General features: G+C 38.2%; 1 protein-coding gene across 3 annotated transcripts in view; it reads right to left on the bottom strand.

Annotated features, from left to right (window-relative positions):
* Positions 1 to 3,864: 3,864 nt before the first annotated feature.
* acin1a (apoptotic chromatin condensation inducer 1a) overlaps positions 3,865 to 24,012 on the bottom strand; it is a 59,622-nt gene continuing 39,474 nt past the window's right edge. For 2 of the 3 annotated variants that reach the window (XM_057857037.1, XM_057857040.1), the window contains exons 8-18: positions 21,465 to 21,522; positions 17,853 to 17,892; positions 16,290 to 16,429; positions 16,071 to 16,214; positions 15,806 to 15,989; positions 13,628 to 13,773; positions 9,339 to 9,446; positions 9,156 to 9,263; positions 8,770 to 9,076; positions 5,092 to 5,192; positions 3,865 to 5,028 (exon numbers count right to left, since the gene is read on the bottom strand). In XM_057857037.1, the coding sequence (XP_057713020.1) occupies positions 4,714 to 5,028; positions 5,092 to 5,192; positions 8,770 to 9,076; positions 9,156 to 9,263; positions 9,339 to 9,446; positions 13,628 to 13,773; positions 15,806 to 15,989; positions 16,071 to 16,214; positions 16,290 to 16,429; positions 17,853 to 17,892; positions 21,465 to 21,522 (1,651 nt within the window). In that variant the 3' untranslated portion in view covers positions 3,865 to 4,713. The remainder of the gene's footprint in view (positions 5,029 to 5,091; positions 5,193 to 8,769; positions 9,077 to 9,155; positions 9,264 to 9,338; positions 9,447 to 13,627; positions 13,774 to 15,805; positions 15,990 to 16,070; positions 16,215 to 16,289; positions 16,430 to 17,852; positions 17,893 to 21,464; positions 21,523 to 24,012) is intronic. The other variant, XM_057857039.1, reaches the window with a different exon arrangement.

Consider the following 24,012-nt stretch of genomic DNA (forward strand, 5'->3'; position numbering starts at 1 on the left):
TCACTATTGGAGAAGTATTGGGTTATAGGAAGTGATTGCTTTGTTATTTCTTTCAAATGATGTGCAACCAAATATTGAGGCGAGTGTGCCAACAAATTTGTCCAGTCTTTTTCTTTGTTTTGTCTAAAATTGTGTCAACTTTGACTTTTTTCCTCAGCTATTTTGTGTTTTTCCAATGCACATCCAAGAAATAAGCACATTCCTACTGAAAAAAATTGCATTAATTTCTGTGAGAACTGCTGTATTTTCTTGAAAAATTCCAGGGGTGCCAATAATTTCATCCATGACTGTACATTTGAACCTACATTTTAGATACATATTAGAAATTCAATAGCATTTCCTGCTCCTCTATCATGACAAGCTGCATGAATGTGCAAATTGTATCTGCCCACTCTGCCAAAAAGTACGAACATTTTGTTTAATGACCACATTGGTAGGCCATGAATGACTGGCCTGCAAACTCCCCTGACCTGAACCTAATAGAAAATATTTTTGTCAATAGGTTTTTATTACACCATGTTACCGGGAAAAAATGTTCGTGGCTTGCAATCATTTTATTTGTGCTGCTTGGGTCCAAACTGAATGAAAAAAATGCCACTAAAAAGGTAAGTTTGGTTTTGCTAAAATTACAGGCTATATTCAAAATTTCCAATTTCACATCCTAGTTTGCAGGAAATATTTGACACTATTAAGTCGTTAACACCCAGGGTAAAAAAATAAAAATCTCTAGGCCTGTTCAACGTACAGTGTCATGCTTTCATGACTTTTCCTAAAACTGCTTGTTGTACCTCACTATATTTTTTTAAATTTTGAAATCACTCCAATAAAATGTCATTTGAACATCATTTCAGCCCTCTTAGTGTTAAATGTCATTTCTTCATGTTTCAGGTCAAACAAAGTCTATAAAATGAGGAAAATGTACACACACACACACATATATATGTATGGGAAAAAAAGCATTACACAGTACAACAGTAAAGAAGTGGAAAATAAAATGTCAAAGATGCGACCACAAATCCAAGCATTTTGGGGAATAAAAGTGTTTTCAATGTCAATGCGACGGAAAAAACAAGGAAATATATTCGAACCTCGGAACAAAATGTGTTACACGGTATTATCTGTAAGCCATAATGATCAAAATCACATGAAATTAAAGACAAATCTTTTCAAGTCATTTTCTGATATTTCACTATTACAGTGATCCCTCGCTAGTTCGCACTTCAAACTTCGCGCCCTCAGTCTATCGCTGAATTTTTTTCAAAAAAAAAAAAAAAAAAAAAGTCATACAGATGCGCTGTCCCGAGCCGATCGCATAGTCTCACTCTCGCTCCCTCCCTCTCCCTGCACTTTGTTCATGAGGGACTGCACTGGAGTTGCTTATTTAAGTTAACGATGTTGACAGATGTTTGTGTTTGACCTTGCCAGAGTCACGGACTTCAAAAGCGCCGCATGTGTCAATCATCGTTAACTTGTTAGACGGTTGCTGTGGCAACTCATTGTGTGGAAGTGAGCAGCTTGAGATAATTTCAGTAGACTCACTTAAAAAACATTTATTAAAATATATATTATACATTTTTAAACTTTGGGGAAAAAAGGTGAAAAAACATGTCATGTATCTTTTTCCGATGCTAAATCTGAATACATTGAACACGCACAAAAAAAAAAAAAAAAAAAGAGGGATCACTGTATTTACCTCTTTCCAGAATATTCTAAATATGATGCATCTGTATGGCCCTGTATTTAAATACCCTGGAGCCCAGTTTGTAAAGCACTACTGAACAGTCTACTTATCAAGTTGTCAACAAAAAACCTGCTCACTCCACATTATCACCTTCTTTTATCATCTCAAAATTACTGGTCATAATGTCCCCTTTCATGACAAGCCTGCTTTTTTTCCATTTTGATCATATTCCCAGTCCCCCTTTATGTGAAACTGTAGAAGTCTGAACTGCCCCACTTCTTTGTTTGCCAGATAAGATGGCAGAGGATTCACCAGTCCAGACGCTTGGACTTGCATCAGGGCACAAAAATGTCAGGCTCAGCGACCGATGGGCTGTAATTACACACGAGATCGGCTGTGGTCTGCAGTTTGAACGTCAAGAGCAGAAAAATGAAGCAGGAGACAAAGGCAGTGAGGAGAGTGGAGGCCAACTCGTGACTGACACACAAGGGTCGGGGGGTTAAGATTAAATTTGGGCATTTAAAGTAATACATGCATCTTTGATGTGGCAAGACAGTGCTCACATTAGTGCTGTATATTTATGGAGGTAGATTTGTGTCTTCAATCAAAAATCAATCAATGTATTTTCATTCAAAAACGTCAATTCAGTCAAAAAATTGTTAAAAATAAAAATAAATTTGAATCTCAAAAAATGCATTTGAACTTTTTTTTTTTTTTTTTAATTGAAACAACTACATGATTAAAGTAATATAGTTTTGCGTTTGGGCCACATGTTGGCTAGGACATTTCTGTCTTTATTATTCAATCAAAGAATAAGTTGCTTCAAACAAAAAAATATTTACAAAAGAAAAAAAAATTCATAGAAAATTTTTTTTTGAATGCGAAACAATATTTGAGACGCAATCTTTTTTGTGTTTGGGCCATATTATGGGGAGGACATTTGTATGGAGGTAGATTGTCTTTATTATTCAATTTAAAAAAGTCACTTCAATCAAAATATATATTTTCAATCAAAAAAAGTCACTTCAATCAAAAAACGTGTTTGAATTAAAAAATAAATTTGACACAAAAAAAAGGCATTTGAAAACTTTTCCTTTGAATTTTTTTTGACTGAAGTTTTTTTTTTTTAATTCAAAAAACGAAGTAATGTAGTTTTGCGTTTGGGCCACATTTTGGCTAGGACATCTGTCTCTTTATTAATCAAAGAATAAGTTGCTTCAAACACAAAAATATATTTTCTAAAGAAAAATCACTTCAAAAATTTGAAAATTCTATCACAAAGAAGTTTTTGAATGCAAAAATGCATGCAATTTGAGACTCAGAAATTTGCATTTGAACACTTAATTTTTCATTGAAACTTTTCTTTGAAGCTATCCTTTTTTTTGTTTGGGCCACATTATGGGTAGGACATTTGTATGGAGGTAGATTTGTCTATTATTCGATCAAAAAAAAAAAAGTCGCTTCAATCAAAATATATATTTTCAATCAAAAAATGTGTTTGAATGCAACAATAAATTTGAAACTCAAAAAATGCATTTGAAAACTGGATTTTTATTTTATTTTATTGAAACTAGTTTTTTGAAGTAATGTAGTTTTGCGTTTGGGCCACATTTTGGCTAGGACATTGGTGTCTTTATTATTCAATCAAAGAATAAGTTGCTTCAAACAAAAAATATTTTCAAAAGAAAAATCACTTCAATCAAAAATAAATTCTATCATAGAAAAAAAGTTTTTGAATGCGAAAAAATATTTCTGAGAAATTTGCATTTGAACACTTAATTTTTCCATTGAAACCGTTTTCTTTGAAGCAATCCTTTTTGTGTTAGGGCCGTATTATGGGAAGGACATTTGTATGGAGGTAGCTGTTTTTGTTATTAAATAAAAAAATTTGCTTCAGTCAAAACATTTTCAATAAAAAAAATCACTTCAATAAAAAAAAAGTGTTTGAATGCAAAAATAAATTTGAAACTCAAAGGCATTTGAAAACTATTTTTACCTCCATTTATATTAGAGGGGAACAGACAATGGGGTGACCGCCATCTTGTGGACCATTAATGAAACAGTATCATGATAGTCGCAACATAGAATTAATGCTAACATTTGGGTCAGAGCATAAATGTGGCGAAAGCACACTCGCTGTGATATTTCTGCAACCTGGGAGAGGAATAGAAGCATAGGCAGGCCAATATTTACCATTTTTTATTTGTACATTCACCATTGATAGGCGTAATCAAAGAGGAAATTAAAAAAAAAAAAAAAAAAGCATTTATACTAGAATGGTAAAAATAACAATATTCAAACCATTTGTGAGAAAACAAAATAGTACAACCTCCTCTCCATGGCCTGTACAAGCCCTACATGATGTATGATGAGAGCCTCGGAGGACGTCACGGGAAGGGAGAGAAAATAAAGAAAACTGGTGGGACAGAAAATATCGCCGCAAGTCTCCAGGTTGATTTTTTTTCCTCCAACAGCTGGAGAAAGGAACACTGCATTGCCTAAAGATTAAAATACTCCAAAGCTGCCTCAGTTAGAAACATATGATTCAAGATGTCTGTACAGAATGCCACACGTTGGCCAGATGTCAGCGCACCTCTGCAAAGAGACTTCCTTTTTTTCTGTCTCTCTAAGCAGGACGGCTTAAAAGATTGTTGGTTTCCATGCAGCAACAAGGCCTCCTCATCCAAAGTGCAAGACTGTTTAACTGTGGAGGCAAAGAGCAAATGATGGCACCAATACTTCGGTCAGAAGGAAATATGAGGACAGGGAGGATAGGTACTACTATGCTGCAAGGATGATAGTCAAAGAAAGGAGGGATGGCAAATTCGTGATATACTATACATCAACCCTTGACGAGGAGTGACACATACAAACACTGCAACTTTTCTGGTCCCCTTTCAACACGTCTGAGTCTATGTATACATGTGCTTGGTAGTGACAACTGAGTGGTGACAACCTTTGCTGGGCCTCAGTTGAAACACAGTACATGTGACGGAAGGCAAACAGGAGAGGGAGACAGTTCCATCAGCTGATTAACGCCGCCTGTCTCGTGGATCGCTGCGGCTTCGGGAGCGTCTGCTGCCCCCTTCGCTACCGGCCCCTGGTCTCCGGTAGCCGTCCCTGCGCTTCTCATTGTCCCTGTCTTTCCCTCTATCCCTGTCTCGCTCTCTCTCCCGGTCCTGGTCCTTATCTTTCCTTCCATCGCCGCGGTCTCCCGTCGAGACACCTTTAGTTCTCTCCTTACGCTCGTCTTCCCTTTTCTTCTCCTCGTCTTCGTGTTGCTGCTGTTTCAACCGTTTCTCCCGCTCTTTCATCCGTTCCGCTCTGGCGGCTTCTCGCTCGGCGAACTGAAAAGGAAAAAATTGAAAGCCGACATCCGAGCGAGTGGATGTGAGGCTGCAGAGCTGTACCTGTTCATCTGTAAGTGGAAGCCAGTAGATGCAAGGTACTGCTTTTGTTTTGCGAAACAGGTCGTCGAGAAGCTTTGCGGGAGGTTCTTCAGTGGCTTTTTCTGCAGAAACGGACGAGACCAAAAAAAAAAAAAAAAGTCACTAGGGGAGAACGGCTTTAGTTGTCACATTTGCTGTAACTGCTTTGTACAATATCTGTATTGAAATGCCAAGAATTGCTCCCAAAAAAAGGAAATTAAGGTCAATTGTAAAATTTGAAGGTCTTCACGCTTCTTATGGCAGGATTTCCCCTACACATTAAAGATTGTGGCGCACTGCCACACCAAAATAAAAGATGCACGCCTTGCAAATGGGAAGTTTTTTTTTTTTAAGGTCGTTTCAAACTAGCGGCAGCCTTGTGTGAAGTAACTACAATGAACAACTATTCATTGTGTATTATCGTATTGGCCCGCATATAAGACTGTGTTTTTTTGCACTGAAATAAGACTGAAAAAGTGGGGGTCATCTTATATTCGCGGTCTAGAAATTATACCCATTCACGACGCAAAATGGCGCCAGATATCATTGAAGCGATATTCTGTCATGACAGATGTCCGCTACTCTCAAGTTTAAACAGTTAGCATTATTTATTACAACGTTTTTCCTTATTCAGATTTGTTTCAAGACTACAGTTAGACCTCACTTTGATGATTAATGCTGTTATTGCAATTTTGTTGTTTTATCACAATAGATTGGTTTATTTACATTTCAAAAACCGGAAGCCATTCATTTACGAATGTGATTGCACTTTAGTTAACATATTTAAATGTTCAGATATTACGATTTGAATGAGGCAAAATAACATGCTTTTTTTCTCAAATTTATTGTTATAATCATGTTTCAGATGTACTGTAAATATTTTCTGTATAAAAATTTGGAGTTCAAAAAGTTTTTTTTCCTAAACTTGAGTCTTGAAAAAAAGGGGGTCGTTTTATAATCAGGGCCGTCTTATATTTGGGCCAATACGGTATAATGTCCGTAACTCACCGCGGCCCACTTAAGAGACTGGCGAGCTGTGACGTAGGGGCAAACGAGTAGGAAGAATGGGAGAACGGGCGATATAGCGAGAGATAGTAGTCGCATGTCGCGGCAGCCCGCTGTTATTTTGTCATTATTTTTCTTTCTTATTGTTGCCACAATAAAGTGGGTAAAGCCGATAAAGACTCCTCTCCTTCTTCCCCCTAATCGGGGCATTACAGTATTTTGGATCGGACTTTTCGGCGAAAGTGAACGGTGGACAGCAGTCTTGGGCGGAACGGCAAGTTTGAATGAATTTGGGCTGAGAGGTGGAGCCTTGCTCTACTTTCAGAGCGCCGCCACACTAACGTCAACAACGCATCCAATAGCATAGGGGCAGGCGTACTTATACAGTGGGGAGAATAAGTATTTGATACACTGCCAATGAGAAAACCCATTGGCAGTCTATGAAATACTTGTTCTCCCCACTGTATCTGTGCTATCAGGCTGTTTCGGGGGACAGATATATGCAATCATGGCTGACGAAACCTTGATAAATGTGCTTTTTTTTTTCTTGGTTTCGCGAGCTCTGGGACACTCGAAAAATGACTCTCATACCTCTCCTTGCTAAGCTAAATGGTACCTCGATGTTCGTTTATGTGGAAATGTAGTTCATGAACAACAACAAAATATTCACTTTCTCACCAAAACTAATAAAACTCTTTACACGGCTATTAGGATTTCCCCCTCCTCCTTGAAATGGGTCCGTTAACAGAAGGTCTATTATTGTTGTGGTAATGTAGTACGTATTAATTTAAATTTATTCACACACATTCCTATTCACAAAGTGTACATCATCTCAGCCTGCGCACATTAAGACAATCATAAGAAAAATTATAAGAGCAGATATTACAACCTAGGCATGTTGGGATTTTATATTTACTGATCAGAATTCTTTTTAGCATTGTTTAAAGGTGGAGATGGATTTCAACACTTTTAGTTTGCCGTCAAGCTCATTCCAAATTAGGGCCAAATAAAAGGGGAAAAAAAAGGACTACGACACGTAAGTCGTACTATTGCCACGAGAAAAACAGAAGTCAGATTATTACGTAGTGTAATGTAGCTGTAATCAGCTACGCGTTTTACATACATGTATCGTAGCTGAGAGATATGACAGTTGCCTGGCTAATGAAATATTTCAAATAGATATTTGTTATGGTTCTTCTTGGGGAAAAAATGTGGAAACAAAAAAAATCTCATTTGTCATATGACGACGCAATTTCGCCGTGACACGACATGGTGAGGCTGTCCAACTCCGATGTAGCCCACCACCACAGCTTAAAAAAATCCTAGGGTAAACCCTGTATGGTCTTTTACACAATAGGATTTTAGTTATTTAAGTATTACTATTAAAAGGATTGAGGGCAAAGCTACTGTTTTTATTCAAATTCTCTAGCTATGCAGTTCTTTGCTAGCTGTTATTTTCACTTTTACTCAAAAACATGAGTTGGGATTGGTTGTCACAATTTGGATGTGGACTGTTGTCAGCGCTGAAACGAAGAATCGATTAACTCGAGTAATTCGATTACAAAAAAGCTTCGAATCAAATTTTGCTGCTTGGAGTATTCGTTTAATTAGAGTGGCGTTGTAATTGTTTGTTTTGAAAGTGTTTGCATTTACTTTTATTGATTTGCGTGGATACACTGCCCTCTAGTGGTAACAGTGAATATGACATAACTCATTTAACATGGATGAGTCCAGCTGCTCCCTGTTAAGACCAGGAGAAGCAAAGTTTTTTGTTTGAGCTAATGTTTTTTATGCATTCGTAATTTAGTTTATAGGTATATGTAGTCGTTTATTGTGGAATTATGTATGTTAACAATTTGTTCAGAGCATTGTTAATAAAAAAATTTTTAAAAAACATTTGATGGCATTTAAGCTACATCTCCTAAAACCTATTCTGCAACGCATTAAATGTTCTTAATCTGATTACTCAATTATTTGAACCAACTACTTGATAGATTAATCGACTACTAAAATAATAGCTGCTTCCCTATTGTTGTCACACAGTAGGCAGTTCAAAGCATTTATAAAATGGTTTTAGTCACTGTAAGTGGCACAGCGAAATTATTCTTCAACAGATCTGCATGCATGTACAGGTATGTATACATCAAAAATGATTTTAGGCAGTGAAACACAAAGAGTATGAAGTGTTGATTGCAGGCAGTGGGCACACCAACTGCATATTTGGAGAGCACAGACTGCTTTAGAATGTGAAGATGAAAGATGTTAATGTCCAGTTCTGAACTCAATTTTGTGTTGAATACCTCTCAATAACTTCTTGAGTGCAAAGAGTTTTCTATAAACAGCATCTTGAAAAGTTAATGTTGTGTTCAATTGAAGCAACAATGTTAGCCTGTTTGAATTTAATGCTGTACTGTAATGTTGTCAATGTTCTTTCTTAAGATAATTAATTTGAAAAACTTCAATGTCATTCAGTGTCATTCCATGTTTTTATGACACCAAAGTGTCAGGTTGTGCTAGATAATGTTAAAAAAAGTTTAGGTCAAATCAAACCCAAAATATATATGTAATATGGAAAAATACTCACAAAAGAAAAAAATCTGGCAACCAACCCATTCTGCCCATACTCTGATCAATCACAGCTTGCATTTTTTTCACCTTTCTTTTCAGTCTTCTTGTCCTTGCTCTTGCCCCTCTCCTTACGCCGCCGTTCCCTCGAGCGTGACCTTCGGGCAACAGCCTCCCCATCGTCTCTGGGTTTCCCAAAGTCCCGGACCTTGTCGCGATCCCACTCCCGCTCTGAGCGTGCCTTCTCCCTGCGCTCCATTTCACGCTCGCGTTCGGCCCACTGGTCTCTCTTGGGAAGGAGGGGAGGTAAGCCCGGGGCTTGAAAACGGTTGGAATTGAGCCACTGATCCTCTGATCCGGGTTTCTCTGCTGTGCTCAAACCTTTGTGGAAGTCCAGCTACAAGCACATGCATGAATGGTAAAGCTAACACAATTTGAAGTTTTAACAAAAAAATTGAGTGCTGTTTAGGGTCTACCTCATCCTGCTGGCAAAAGTCTACGGTAAGAACTTTTGGGTTACTCTGAGGCCACTTCACTCCATGAAGAGCTTCGCGTGTTGCAACCGCCTCCTCTGAACTTGAGTACTACACAGAGAAAGGCCTAGTTCACTATCGTCGGAGTTCTTCAGTGAAGAGCACAAGTGATTAACGGTAACTCACAGTGACGTAGCAGTGAGATTTGATTTTGTCGATCCAGAAGCCATCTTCCACTAGCGTGCCAGTCCTGCCGAGCAATTCCTTCAGCTGCCCAAGCGTAAAAGGCCTTACCTATACGATATGTAAATGCATTAGAGTGATTCATACATTTTGATTGAAAACATCATGTAATATATAAAAATGTCGCAAAAGAAAAAAGTCCTGTGCTAAAGAGAAAAGCAATCCCAATGACAAAAGTTTTTAACATGTATTTTACAAATGGAATGCCTCAATGAATCATTTTTTTCTTCTAATGAACGGTTTTCAAAAGCTTTATTGGCGGATTTTCTTAAGTTAAAGCGCCACACAGAAATTAATAAATTTAATTGTGTAAGCAGGATCTGTGCATTTTTCTTATTATTTAATTACAGGTGTTTTAGCTCATTTTAATTTATTTAAATGGGCTATTATTTATTTTATTATGTGTTTATATTTTACAAATGTGATGTAGTATTCATTTATATTGTATATTTCATTTTGTATAACTTTAGTTCCTATGTGAATATTAGTTCCTACTTGTTTTGTTGTGGTAGGAGGGTTTTGTATTGAACACCGGGCCGTGTTGGTTATTATAATAGCAGAGAAGACAGCAGTAAATCAACAAAGACAAGTCAACTGTGCCCAGATCTACCACTCAAGAGATCTGATGGGTTACGATTGCATATTAGTTTGAAAAACGACTGGATCCGCCGTATTTTGACACGAGTGACTTCCAGTCTGCCCGATCCTAGCTACCAGTAGTAGTATTGACGCAGGAGGGTCGTGTCTCGTGTCAAATAATAAACCCTGCAGTTCTTTTTCTTTTGCTGCTGCTGGACATTTTCTCTTTGTTCTGTAAAGTTTGCTTCAGTAGTGTAAATATATACAAATTAGTAGGGCTGCAGCTATCAAATATTTTAGCAGTCGATTAATCTAGAGCTGTCCCGACTACTCGACATAGTCGACGTCATCGATGACGTAAATCCGTCGACGAGCACAACATCCCATTGACGGTTAATGAAGGGTTAAAAAAATATATGCGTGGAAAGTTCAGAATGTCGGATGCTCTGTATGCAAGCCGGGAAAGCGGCACAAAGCCAAAACAAGCGCACCAGAGTGTCCAAAACATTGACTTATTTCAAAGAAACAAAGGAGGGTACACTCTTCTGTCCTGTCTCTTCAATGCCAAGCTTGGCTGCACGTCGGCCGTAAATAAACACCTCAAGCGCCGTCACCCAGTTTGTAAATGTTTTTTTGTTTTTTCATTTTTTGTACACCAGAGGGTGCTGTCGCCTTACTAAATAATAATGTTTCATTGATAATGGGCCGATAAGTGATATTAGTATTGTTCTTAATGCTAACTGAAAGGTTTATTTCATGTTATGGTTTATTTTATGGTATAGAAAATTATATAAGGTTAAAAGGTCATAAATATATACAGTATATACAGTGATTGCACTCAAGGGAGAGATTGTCAATGATAAGGTAATAAATTAAGGTAAAGGCAAGTCATATAGGCAATTCATTGATATATAAATAAGGTTTACAAGGAAAAAGGTGAAAAGTTTTTGTTAATTTCTAATTGTGTTGTTTTATTTGTGTGCATCGTAGCTCTTACAGTGTGATTACATCAAGATGGAATAAAAGTTGTAAACCATTAGTTTAAGAGACCATCTTTTCAATCGGGATGCTACACTAGTTAATTCTATCAGCATTTGAACTCATTGTTTATTTGTGATTTATCATTGTTATTTACATGTTTATTTGTACTTTAATAAATAATTTAAGTGTTCCAATACGTTTTTTGTGAATTGATAAGCGTCAACGAAAATGTCATTGCTAAATTAGTGAAAAAAATAAAATAAAATAAATTATTAATTATTAGATTAGTCGACTAATCGTAAAAATAGTCGGCTGACTAATCGGGAGAAAATTAGTCGTTTGGGACAGCCCTAGATTAATCGATGGACTAGTTAGTTCGAATATTCGAGTAATGGGATAAGGTACATGAAAAATTAAAATACCTGAGCTGAGCCTCAAACGGTATAATTTAAAAAAAAAATGAGGATCTATGTACAACAAAAGAACAATTGGCTAACATAAACAGAAAAAGTGCGCTAGCTTAAATGCTATAAAATGCTTACTTTTTTTTTTTTACAATGCTCTTAACAAATGGTTCAGACACATATTCCTATTTAAAACAGCTAAATATACCTATAAACTAATTAATGAATGCATTAAAAAAAAAACATTACCTCGAACAAAACTTAGCTTATGTTGGTCTAAACAGGGAGCACTTGGATTCAGCCAAGTGAAAAGAGGCAGACCAGAGGGAAGTGTCCACCCTAATCAATAAAACTAAATGCAAACACTTTCAAAACAAACCATTACAACGCCAATTTGATTAAACGAATACTTGAAGCAACAATATTTAATTTGAATATTTTTTTTCAAATCGAAAACTTGAGTTAATCGATTAATCGTTGCAGCACTACTATTTAGGATTAACTGTCCTGTGTATAAGTGTACATATTGCTTTTGACAGCTATAGAGTTCAAACCCATTTCAACTGAGAAGGCTGGCATTGTGTGTGTACAGTTGTGGTCAAAAGTTTACATATACTTGTGAGGAACATAAAATGTAATGGCTCTCTTGAGTTTGCAGTTATTTCTACAACTCTGATTTTTCTCTGATAGAGTGATTGGAACAGATACTTCTTTGGCACAAAAAACATTCATGAAGTTTGGTTCTTTTATGACTTTATTATGGGTGAACAGAAAAAAAGTGATCAAATCTGCTGGGTCAAAAATATACATACAGCAGCGCTAATATTTGGTAACATGTCTCTTGGCCATTTTCACTTCAATTAGGCACTTTTGGTAGCAATCCACAAGCTTCTGGTTGAATCTTTGACCACTCCTCTTGACAGAATTGGTGCAGTTCAGTTAAATTTGATGGCTTTCTGACATGGACTTGTTTCTTCAGAATTGTCCACAAGTTCTCAATGGGGTTTAAGTCAGGACTTTGGGAAGGCCATTCGAAAACCTTAATTCTAGCCTGATTTAGCCATTCCATTACCACTTTTGATGTGTGTTTGGGGTCATTGTCCTGTTGGAACACCCAACTGCGCCCAAGGCTGGGGCTGATGACGTTAGGTTATCTTGAAGAATTTGAAGGTAATCCTCCTTCATTATCCCATTTACTCTCTGTAAAGCACCAGTTCCATTGGCAGCAAAACAGCCCCACAGCATAATACTACCACCACCGTGCTTGACGGTAGGCATGGTGTACATGGGGTTAAAGGCCTCGCCTTTTCTCCTCCAAACATATTGCTTGGCATTGTGGCCAAACAGCTCGATTTTTGTTTCGTCTGACCACAGAACTTTCCTCCAGAAGGTCTTATCTTTGTCCATGTGATCAGCAGCAAACTTAAGTCGAGCCTTAAGTTGCCGCTTTTGGAGCAAGGGCTTCCTTCTTGCACGGCAGCCTCTCAGTCCATGGAGATGCAAAACACGCTTGACTGTGGACACTGACACCTGTGTTCCAGCAGCTTTTAATTCTTGGCAGGTCTGCTTTTTGGTGATTCTTGGTTGAATCTTCACCCTCCTGACCAATTTTCTCTCAGCAGCAGGTGATAGCTTGCGTTTTCTTCCTGATGGTGGCAGTGACAAAACAGTGCCATGCACTTTATACTTACAAACAATTGTTTGCACTGTTGCTCTTGGGACCTGCAGCTGCTTTGAAATGGCTGCAAGTGACTTTCCTGACTTGTTCAAGTCAATGATTCGCTTTTTCAGATCTATGTATGTATATTTTTGACCCAGCAGATTTGATTACTTTTTCTGTTAACCCATAATAAAGTCATAAAAGAACCAAACTTCATGAATGTTTTTTGTGACAAAGAAGTATCTGTTCCAATCACTCTATCGGAGAAAAATCGGAGTTGTAGAAATAACTGGAAACTCAAGAGAGCCATGACATTATGTTCTTCACAAGTGTATGTAAACTTTTGACCACAACTGTATGTTTGAGTGCCATTGACGGTGATTGACATCCAATCCAATCTGACAGGGGGCCAGCCAGCCCCTCGATCGCTGCCAACCCCTCTGTGAAATTGGATTGGGCGCCTATCTCTGTCAATAGCAGACATTGAGTTAATACTTACAAATAGACTTCTAAAACCCGATCTTTTACACCCAATTCTGATCCTTTGAAAACGGCGTGATCAGATCGGGTACATCCCTTATCTGAAGAGAGAGCATTTGTTTTCTTACCAGGTTGCTGACATGAACGATGTTGGAAACTTTGCCACGTGGAGGAGATGGTTGGCGGGTGGTTCGTACGGGGTCGTCGATGGTGATGGAAACACCTGTTTTTTGCTGACTGATGGAGCGACGAATGAGTGTGTTGCCTGCAGCGACTAAAAAAGGAAGTAAGAGAAGGATCAGTGCAGTCGTGGAAATCTATTACTCCAGCACATTTCCATTTGGTTGTGATTTGATAATTGTAGCATTTCTTCCCCTTCAATTTTTTTTTTAAGGACGCTTTCATACCGGTTCCGTTTCAAGCGTTTGTTCCGAAACAAACCTTAGAATCAAGCCATTTGTGTATATGTGAACACAGCAACCATTGCCAACTAATACAGCATAAGGAAAGTGTTTCCGTTGATGTTTAGGGAATGTTTTTTGTCTGCAATATGAAATTTGTGGACTGTCCCTAACTGTTTTTGTGAATAAATTTGATGTGGAAGTGCCAAGTTTCAATATTTTTTTAAAATGGAACACAGATGATGCACCAAAGTTTAAACTGAGGAAATGTATTGTTTTAAGTAAATATATGTTGAATTTAAATTTCATGGCATCAACAAATGTCCAAATTGAGACAGCAATAAGTGGCTGTAAAGGTCAATTACACAAATAATTAACAGCTAAAAAACACTAAATAGGTCACATGGCAACATGATTTGAGTATAAAAAGACCTTTGTCGGAGTGGTACTGTCTCTCAGAAGCTATTTTGGGCAGAGGATCACCAATTCCCCCAATGTTGCACAGAAATATGGTGCAGCAATATCAGACGGGTTTTTCCCAGCAAAAACTTTCAAAGACTTTGATGTATTAATTATCTACAGTGCAGAACATCATCCAAAGATTAATAAAATCTGGAACAAACTCAAGGCCGAAAAATTATACTGGATGCCTGTGATCTTCCGGCCCTCAAACGGCAGTACACCGCAAAAAGGAACGCTACTGTCAAGAAAATCAAAAAACAGTCCCAGCAATACTTCCAGAAACCATCGTCAGTGAAAGAAATCAACTGTGCCATCCATTGTTGACAGCTGAAACTCAACAGTGCAAAGCAATAGCTATTTTTTTGTATGTAGTCAAATTAATGGTAAAACATATACTTTTTAAATTAATGCTCTAACGATAAAAGTGACACATGATGCCTATTTTTCCAAAAGATATACAGTGTATCACAAAGGTGAGTAAAACACTAGAATTTCTGAAGATATTTAAGTATATCTTTTCATGGGACAACACTGATAAAAATGACACTGACACGATGAAAAGTAGTCTGAGTGCAGCTTATATAAGAGTTAATTTATTTTCCCCTCAAAATAACTCAAAATATAGCTATTAATATCTAAACCCCTGGCAACAAAAGTGAGTACACCCCTTAAAAACTACGTACATCCCTAATTGTCCAAATTGAGTACTGCTTGTCATTTTCCCTCCAAAATGTCATGTGACACGTTACAGTAGTGCTGTCAGCATTGCTGCAGAGATTGAAGAGGTGGGGGGGTCAGTCTGTTAGTGGTCAGACCACAAAGCCCGCAAACAGTTTGCTGAAGACATGTCAACAAAGCACATGGATTACTGCAACCATGTCCTATGGTCTGAGTCTGATGAGACAGTCGGGCTTTCTTGTGTACCGTCTTCAGAAGAGGCTTCCTCCTGGGGTGACAGCCATGCACACAAATTTGATGTAGAGTGCGGCCTATGGTCTGAGCACTAACAGACTGACCCCCCCCCCCACCTCTTCAATCTCTGCAGCAATGCTGACAGCACTCCTGTGACGAGTCACGTGACATTTTGGAGGGAAAATGACATGCAGTACTCAATTTGGACATTTAGGGATTTCTGTAGTTTCTAAGAGGTGTACTCACTTGTTGCCAGGGGTTTATATTAATGGCTATATTTTTAGTTATTTTGAGGAGAAAATAAATTAACTCTATTATATAAGCTGCACAGACTACTTTTCCTTGTGTCAAAGTGTCATTTTGTCAGTGTTGTCCCATGAAAAGATATACTTAAATATCTGCAGAAATGCGAAGGGTGTACTCACTTTTGTGATATACTGTAGTTATATTCAGTAATCTATCACCCCGATGTGCATATGCTTTACTAAAATCTACACTTCACAAAGTCCAAGATTGTGAAATATATATTACCAGTGTTGATTTCTTCTACATCTTGGTTAGGATGGGATGGTGATCGGGTTTCCAATTCTTCAACAGGTTTCTCTTCTAGAGATGCAGTCTTGCTTTGGTCTCCCTGAATGTTATTTTCCACCAAGTCCTCGCAAATCCTCTTTGTCGGCTTCTGTCCGTTCTCTTGGATATCTGAGGGCACCTCCTCCAATCGAAAGATCACGTTAGCTTGCCGTCATTCATGTAAACAGCAAAAGCCACACAGCTAAATGGCCGAGTATCTTACTTGGGTGACAGTGCGTCGGATCTGCAGGTCCTGCTCGGAGAGCTCTTGGTTGTCTTCCTCAGCATCAGACAAAACCACTTCCTCAGGGTGCAGGTCCACTACAGCGTCTTGGCCTGTACATGGCCTGATGTCTGGGATCAAAGACTGGGGACAAAATATGATTGTGATGAAACATTTTGATAGCCAAGACAAAATAATCACTCCGTAGGCTATTCATACCTTGAGCGAATCTGTAGTGATGCTAATGGAAGGTTTCTTGGCAGTGGCCACAGTGCTGGAACCCCACCTCCTCTTGCGACCACCAGGAGTCCCAGATTCCTGATCCCCATCTGTACTGCCTGTGCCTGGTGACTTACTGCCTACAATAATAAAGGTATGCAATTGTTACATGAATGATTACTGTACTTTCGGTTCGAGAAACATGATTTCCAGACAAATTTTACTATGATTCATAATTTCAAAACAAAGGGTGCTTTCATATTAGCACTCTTAAATCAGTTTCATTATAACTCCTGTTTCCCATGTAACTATTATGACAGCTAATCATGTGCTTCCCCGCCAGTGATGAGAGTGCCAGCAGCGGGCCTCCTGTGGCACCAAGTTTCTACAGCTACGTGTGGTTCGCTCGCTTCACTGTAGTGAGAAAACTACCCACCCCTGTCCAGCCGGACCCATTGTTGACTGCTCACACTGACCAAAGTTGTGAAAAATAGGGTTACTTTCCGCCACCATGTCTATAATGAGACTGCAATAACGGCAGTGTTAAAAACACAGTCGCAAATTTGCAACCAGATGAAACTTTGGATTGCTAAACCCTTTATGCGTTTATTTACTTGCAGTCTTGAACCCTCTTATGTATCAAATTCAATTATCTTCAGAACTACTGGCTTGACAGAATATAGTACTTATGAATTCTGGCATGGATTTGGCTGCAAGGAGTAAAAAACCTTTTTAGGAACCACTGTACTAAAGTGACAGTTAAGTCGTTTTGATGATTTGTTCCTAAATACATAAAATATGAAGATGAGTGTGGAAAACGTGCACAGGCTGAGAACGTTTTAGGGCTCAAATGCTGGGTTATAGCAAGAAAATGACCTGATCCAGCAGGATTTTTGAGGGCAGATTTTAACAGAGTATCTGCTGACGTCAGCAAAATTCAGGCTTTCTAGGGCGTCCCCCCAGCTACTGCCATGGGATGCTGAATTTAGCGTTACTTCTGGGTTTTACAGCAAATAAGTTACAATCCCCCCCCCCCATCTCCGAAATACTGTACATCTTCCGTCAGGTGTCTATATGTATTATGTAATGCAAGCTTTGTTCAATAATATTCAAAGCACAGTCCGCCGGGGTCAAGCAGTGACAAACCACCACTGCAAGTCCAAGATGGATGATTTTTTTTGAGAACACACAGGCATTGGAGTTGCATAGACGTAGGAAACAAGCTAGACCATGTAGCATCTATTTTACCCGTGGACAGAGACGTTTTGGCACTGGAGCAACGCCAGAGCATCTGGGATGTGACAGGCTGGCCATAAATTTCCCAATTTTCAAACCTTACTACACATTCAGCAATGATTTAATTAATTTAGCAGGCTTGTTAACAACTCTTTGACTTCAACTGACTGGGCCATTAAAAATGCAGATTTTCAACTACAAATAAAAACTTGTCAAGTTGGTCAAGTGAAACACACCTGGCAGGTTTTAAAATTGGTGACTTGGGTCTGATTTGAGTCCTCCAACTTTATAGCACCATTAAAAACAGAACAATAAATGTGTACTCACTGACAAGAGAGATCTTGCGAGCAGAGAAGGCCTTGCGGGCCTGCAACACAAGAATTGTAACATTGAAATTGGACAGCAGGTTTGAAGGCGTAAGTAGAAGATAAAATAATAAGAAACCTAATTAATGAAAGAAGATGTTGGGTATAAAAGCTAAAGTAGAAGCAAAAAGCATTCCCTGTCCGATGTGCTAACTTCTTACAGTATAACTTACGCAAACAATGATGAGCTAGAGGAAAAGTTATGACTTCAGACAGTGGGTCAAATTAAAAGCGTGCACTGTAAAGGAGTAATAAGTTGATTAGGTGTGTAACGAGTGATTTAAGATGCTACTTTACATTGCATACAGTAATGAAGAATGATTGAAGGTCAGTGTAAGAACATCCACACTAATGATATGGTGTAACATTTTCATATTATCGGCAAATAGACATTTATTGCACTCAAGGACCATGGATCATGTACATGGTTCACGAAATTTTTTAGCTACCGTATATTACCCAGACCCATCTACGAATTGGTTGACTTCAGCCAAATAGACTGTACAAAGAGACACAAAAACCAAGTATTCCTGATTGGTTAAGGTTATTATTAGACATGTGCCGATAACCCGTTTCAAGGTATACTGTGGTATGAAAACGTCAATTTCAAAATCGCAAGAATTTTCCCTCATACCGTCCCTAAGGTATTAGCCATTTTTTATGTCCCAAAAATGCATGGAGAAATTGCAGCTGTAAGGCTCGACCCTCCCCCACCAGCTGTTGCACAGTGTCAGTGAGTTAGCTGTGCTACACGATAGCCGAAGGAGGTGAAACTCCTGAACTTTTTCCCCCCCTCGAAGAAAACGAAATCAAAGGCAAAGGCAAAGGGTGGCTGCCTCCGATATGATTTCACATTTATACTAGTGCTGCAACGATTAATCGATTAACTCAAGTATTCGATTAGGAAAAAGGATTCAAATTTTGCTGCTTCGAGTATTCATTTAATTAAAGTGGTGTTGTAATGGTTTATTTTGAAAGTGTTTGCATTTAGTTTTATTGATTTGGGTGGATACACAGCCCTCTAGTGTGCCTCATTTCACATTGCTGAATCCAACTGCTCCATGTTAAGACCAAAATAAGCCAAGTTTTTGTTTGAGCTAATGTTTTTTTAATGCATTCGTAATTTAGTTTATGGGTATATTTAGCAGTTTTTTGTGGGAATATGCGTCTTTTTAAAGGTCATTGTAAAAAATAAAAAAAACGTTAGCGTTTTATAGCAATTAAGCTAGCACTTTTGTTATGTAAGTTAGCCAATTGTTCTTTTTTTGAACATAGATCCTTATTTTTTGATACCGTTTGAGGCTCAGCTCAGGTATTTTTATTTTCTTATGTTCCTTATCCGATTACTCGATTATTCAAACAACTTTATCGATTAATCGACTCCTAAAATACTCCACAGCTGCAGCCCTAATTTATACAAAATCAAAGGTTCGTAAACACTGTCATAAACGTTTTCCACGGCTACGAGAGTTAGCGCCAGCGTGTTTAGCGGTGGTAAAACTTGTTTTCTCTTTAGCAACTGTCTGTGATGAGAGAGTGTGTGTATAATGTAAACATGATACAAGTCATACAAAATAATTCAATTATTTATGTTCTGATACTAATAATTTTGAGCTGTGGCTGTGTGTTTAGGCTCACCAAAAGGACTGCATTTATTTTAATTTTATTTAGAGTATTTTGGTTGTTGTTTTTTAACATTGTACTTATATTGCAATTTGCTAATATATTTTTGAAAAAAAAAAAATCATGTTGAATGGATTTTTTTTAACCCGTATATTTCAAAGTAACACATTTTAGAGCTGTAATTGCAATACCGTGATACAGTGAAATTGTGATATTTTGGCTTAAGGTTATCATACTGTCAGAATATCATACCGGCACATGCCTAGTATATATTTGGCCAAGTTTGATTTAGGGTGAGGACAATGTCATAAAAGATCAATACCGGAATTTAATTTTTGAGGTGTCATTTTCAAGACAAACTGGACATTATGGGGACAAATCAGCTAACATTGAGAGCTTGTTTCAAAAACCAGAAAATGATTTTGTTACTATTTAGCTCTTCCAGATAACATACCCGGTTTGAGGCAACTCTGCATTACTAATTACTAGGGCTGTCAAAATTATCGTGTTAACGGGCGATAATTAATTTTTAAAATTAATCACGTTAAAATATTTGATGCAATTAACGCACATACCCCGCTCAAACAGACTAAGGCTACGTTCATACTACAGGTCTTAATGCACGAATCCGATTTTTTGTCATATCAGTTTTTTGGCGTGCCCGTTCAGACTGCCTTTATCCATTGAGACCGTTCAAGTATTACGCATGCGCACTAATTCGCAGTCCGACACGCGCTAAGCAAGAAGACCCGCATGCGCAGAAGCATCAAAACAAATGACAGACGTCATCTGTCATTCCAGGGATATCATATTTTGCTTTTCAAAAGGTGGACACAAATAACAGACATAAATAATCCCCATTTAGGCTTATATTCAAAGTTTATATGGATCGATAGCATGCACGCACTGTCTGTGCACGTCACAAACACATACGGGCAGTTTGTCCCGACTCTCGGCCGTGGAGGCAATGTTGAAATATTGCTCACTTGGAACAGAGAGAAAACTGAGCATTCTCAGGCTTATCCTCAACCCATTTTTATTTTTTATGACTGTTGTCAAGCTCAGCCCTTCCTCAAAAGCCGTGTTCACTGCAAGCTAGGCGCTAATAACGCACAGGTGCATCGCTACGGTAACGACTCTCTCGCTATTTGATGACGTAATTGCTGCATTAAATCCGATTTGCGGGACTGGACAGTACAGACCGCCGCGACAGTCTGGAAAAATGTGGCCCAGATCGGATTTAGACCACATACGAAAGTGACCCAGATCGGATTTGAAATGGTCCCGTTCTATGCGACTTGTCACGTTCAGACCGTCAAGTTAATGCCTCACTCGAGTCGGAAAAACACGAAAAAATCGGATTCGTGCATTACGACCTGTAGTATGAACGTAGCCATAAATGACAGTACAGTGTAATGTCGGATTGTTACTTGTTTTTTGGTGTTTGGCGCCCTCTGCTGGCGTTTGGGTCCAACTGATTTTATGGGTTAGTACCATGAGTGAGCATGGTGTAATTATTGACATCAACAATGGCGAGCTACTAGTTTATTTTTTGGTTGAAAATTTTTACAAACTTTAATAAAACGAAAACATTAAGAGGGGTTTTAATATTACATTTCTATAACTTGTACTAACATTTATCTTTTAAGAACTACAAGTCTTTCTATCCATGGATCGCTTTAAGAGAATGTTAATAATGTTAATGCTATCTTGTTGATTTGTTATAATAAACAAATATAGTACTTATGTACCGTATGTTGAATGTTTATATCTGTCTTGTGTCTTATCTTTCCATTCCAACAACAATTTACAGAAAAATATGGCATACTTTATAGATGGTTTGAATTGCGATTAATTACGATTCATTTTTAAGCTGTAATTAACTCGATTAAAAATTTTAATAGTTTGACAGCCCTACTAATTACGTTCATGTCCTACATAGCTGCTTTACCTCCTCGTTGGCCCCCAGAAGCTTCTCTGATTCTTCCATTGAAGACTCAATCGCCTGCCTTCATTCCATTTCGTTCAGATGATCAGGAAAAGAGAACACAAGGTTTACAAAAATAGGTCAATGATAAATGTTTTAAAAAAACAGCAAATTATCACAATAAAGTGTGCTAATATCTAATTTCAATACTTTTAATATTTGCTCATGTATTCAACAGGTTCAACGTGCAAACACTGCGGGCGGGCTATGTTCCTTTAAACCTAGTGAATAACCTGCAGTATCATGATGTAATGCCTCAGTTAAAAAATAATATAATGCCAAAACGATTCAACGGGGGCTACAATTTAGACATTAACTAAACACGGGCAACGAAAGGTTTCTTCAAACCGTAGAAAATACGACAAGCAGGAGTGAAAATGTCAAGCACAGTTGATGCGCCCGCAGTTCGCCTCTAGCCCGGCTGCGTTCGTTCGGGCCGAGATGAAACGTTCCATAGCGGTGACGCACAATGAGCAAAATGCTACTATCTGCCAGTGTCACCTCAAGCGGACAAAGTAGTACACGGCTAATCCAACTTTGCAGCGACCACACGACAAAGCGCGGCGTCACTCGCTGCACGCAGCAAACTGCCGCAGCGAGCTACAATCCCGCTCCCTCTCCCTCCGTCGTACCTTCCGCCCACCGCTACTCATATGTTCACGGGTGCTTCGGCGTCCAGCGATAACGCATAGGGGACGACAGTTTCGCTTGCCATTTAGCATCTCTAATTTAGCGAATGTGGGAAAATCTGAAAGCCGCCAAGAAATAGCGTCGACGATGCCACAATATGTCGCAAGGGAAGGAAAAGAATATTATGAATCAGGACCCACGTGCTGGCTGCAAGGCAGCCACGACTATCGCCTGATAGGAAATACTCCAGCCAGCACTGTGTTAGAAAGGTGACATGCAAAACTAGCGACGTCAGGTTACTTACTGGTCCTTCTAAAAAAAAAAAAGCATATTATGATCAAGTTCATTATTTTCTGTAATGTACCGATAAACATTACTTTCATGAATTCTAGATTCATTAAATACAACTGAAGTAGTTCAAGCCTTTTATTGTTTTAATATTGATGATTTTGGCAAAACAGTCCAGAAAAAACAAAAAATTAGCATATCATGAAAAGGTACTCTAAAGAAGCTACTAACCTAATCATATATTGCCAACTATCGTCCCGATTTGTCAGTGTTATATCAGTAAACTCAGTGCTAAATAACCCCACACCATTGTAAAGGAGCTGTTACTGCGAGGAGCAAAATAAAAACTGTCACTCTGTCTAATGACATTTTAGTTTTTGTTGTATTCATTTTTGTTTTTCGGTCAAATTGTTTGGCATTTGGCATAGTCCTCATGAGTTAATGTTGCTAATCAATTTGAATTTGTTATTATTTATTGATTTTATGTACTTTTATTTTTCAGTATCAAATCGTCAAAAAAATGTACCTTGAGTGTATTTTTACAGTTTGGACGTGACTTTTTTTTTTTTTTTTTTTTCAGGCAAATTGATGCCCATAAGTCTTTTCTGTTATAAACAAAACAATGTTAATACAAATATACTTTATTATAAGTTGATCTGTTACTTTATTTCTTTAATAGAAAAAAGGACACAATGTTAGGAGGGGGGTATGGGCAGAAAATAATAGAGAAGCACTGCTCTAAAAACAACATCATCTCATTCTCTCTCACTTCAGAAATAAGGGATTTGCCGACTGCCATGCTTTGTGCCAAAATAGGAAAAGGGGCACTTCAGGAGCCAAATTAGAGGACCAGTGCCCCTGTGGCTTCACCCCTAAAACCACCACTGTTTTGAGTGTTCAATTAATACCTAAATCTGTTATTGACACTTAATGCAACAAATTACTCAACGGAAACCATTGGCAGTACGTAAATATAACTTTTAGCTCACTGGTTGCCATTGAGGGCGATAGACGTCCAATCCATTTGCACAGGGAGGGTGGGCAGCAAATGTAATTTACGAAACACAGGATACGGTGTAAATACCTTTGTTCTGGCACATACTTGACAGTGTTTATAGTTACATTAAAAACTTTTATTTCGACACAAGTATCCATTGTTATTTACGTCGCAATGTGGTGATGTAAAACTGTACCGCCGGCTGTAGCGATGAGCTCAACTGTTCGACCTTTCCTGTTTGAGCCAATGCGAGACGAAAATACGGATGACTGACCTAGAGAGAAGTGAAAATTGAACTGGAAATGTATACAACATGCGGGAGGAATCTTTAGTTGGTCGTGTTCGTATATGTATTGGTCATAAATGTTCAACGATGCCAACACAGAAATAAATGCCCCAAAAAGGTTGTGTTGGGCAGCAAGTATGGCTAGTGCCCGTCAACCAGTTTCACAGGGCTCCACTTTTGCCTATTTGGCTAAAAAAAGTAATTGATTAAAGGCACTTTTGGAAGAAAATACATTAGGGAAACTCAACCAACTACTTCTCATTAAATAGCATTAAATAGTGTTGTTCCTGAATCCGATCTTTTCATGAAGT

The sequence above is a fragment of the Corythoichthys intestinalis genome, chromosome 14 (assembly GCF_030265065.1).
Source record: "Corythoichthys intestinalis isolate RoL2023-P3 chromosome 14, ASM3026506v1, whole genome shotgun sequence".
In the NCBI taxonomy this organism is placed as follows: domain Eukaryota; kingdom Metazoa; phylum Chordata; class Actinopteri; order Syngnathiformes; family Syngnathidae; genus Corythoichthys; species Corythoichthys intestinalis.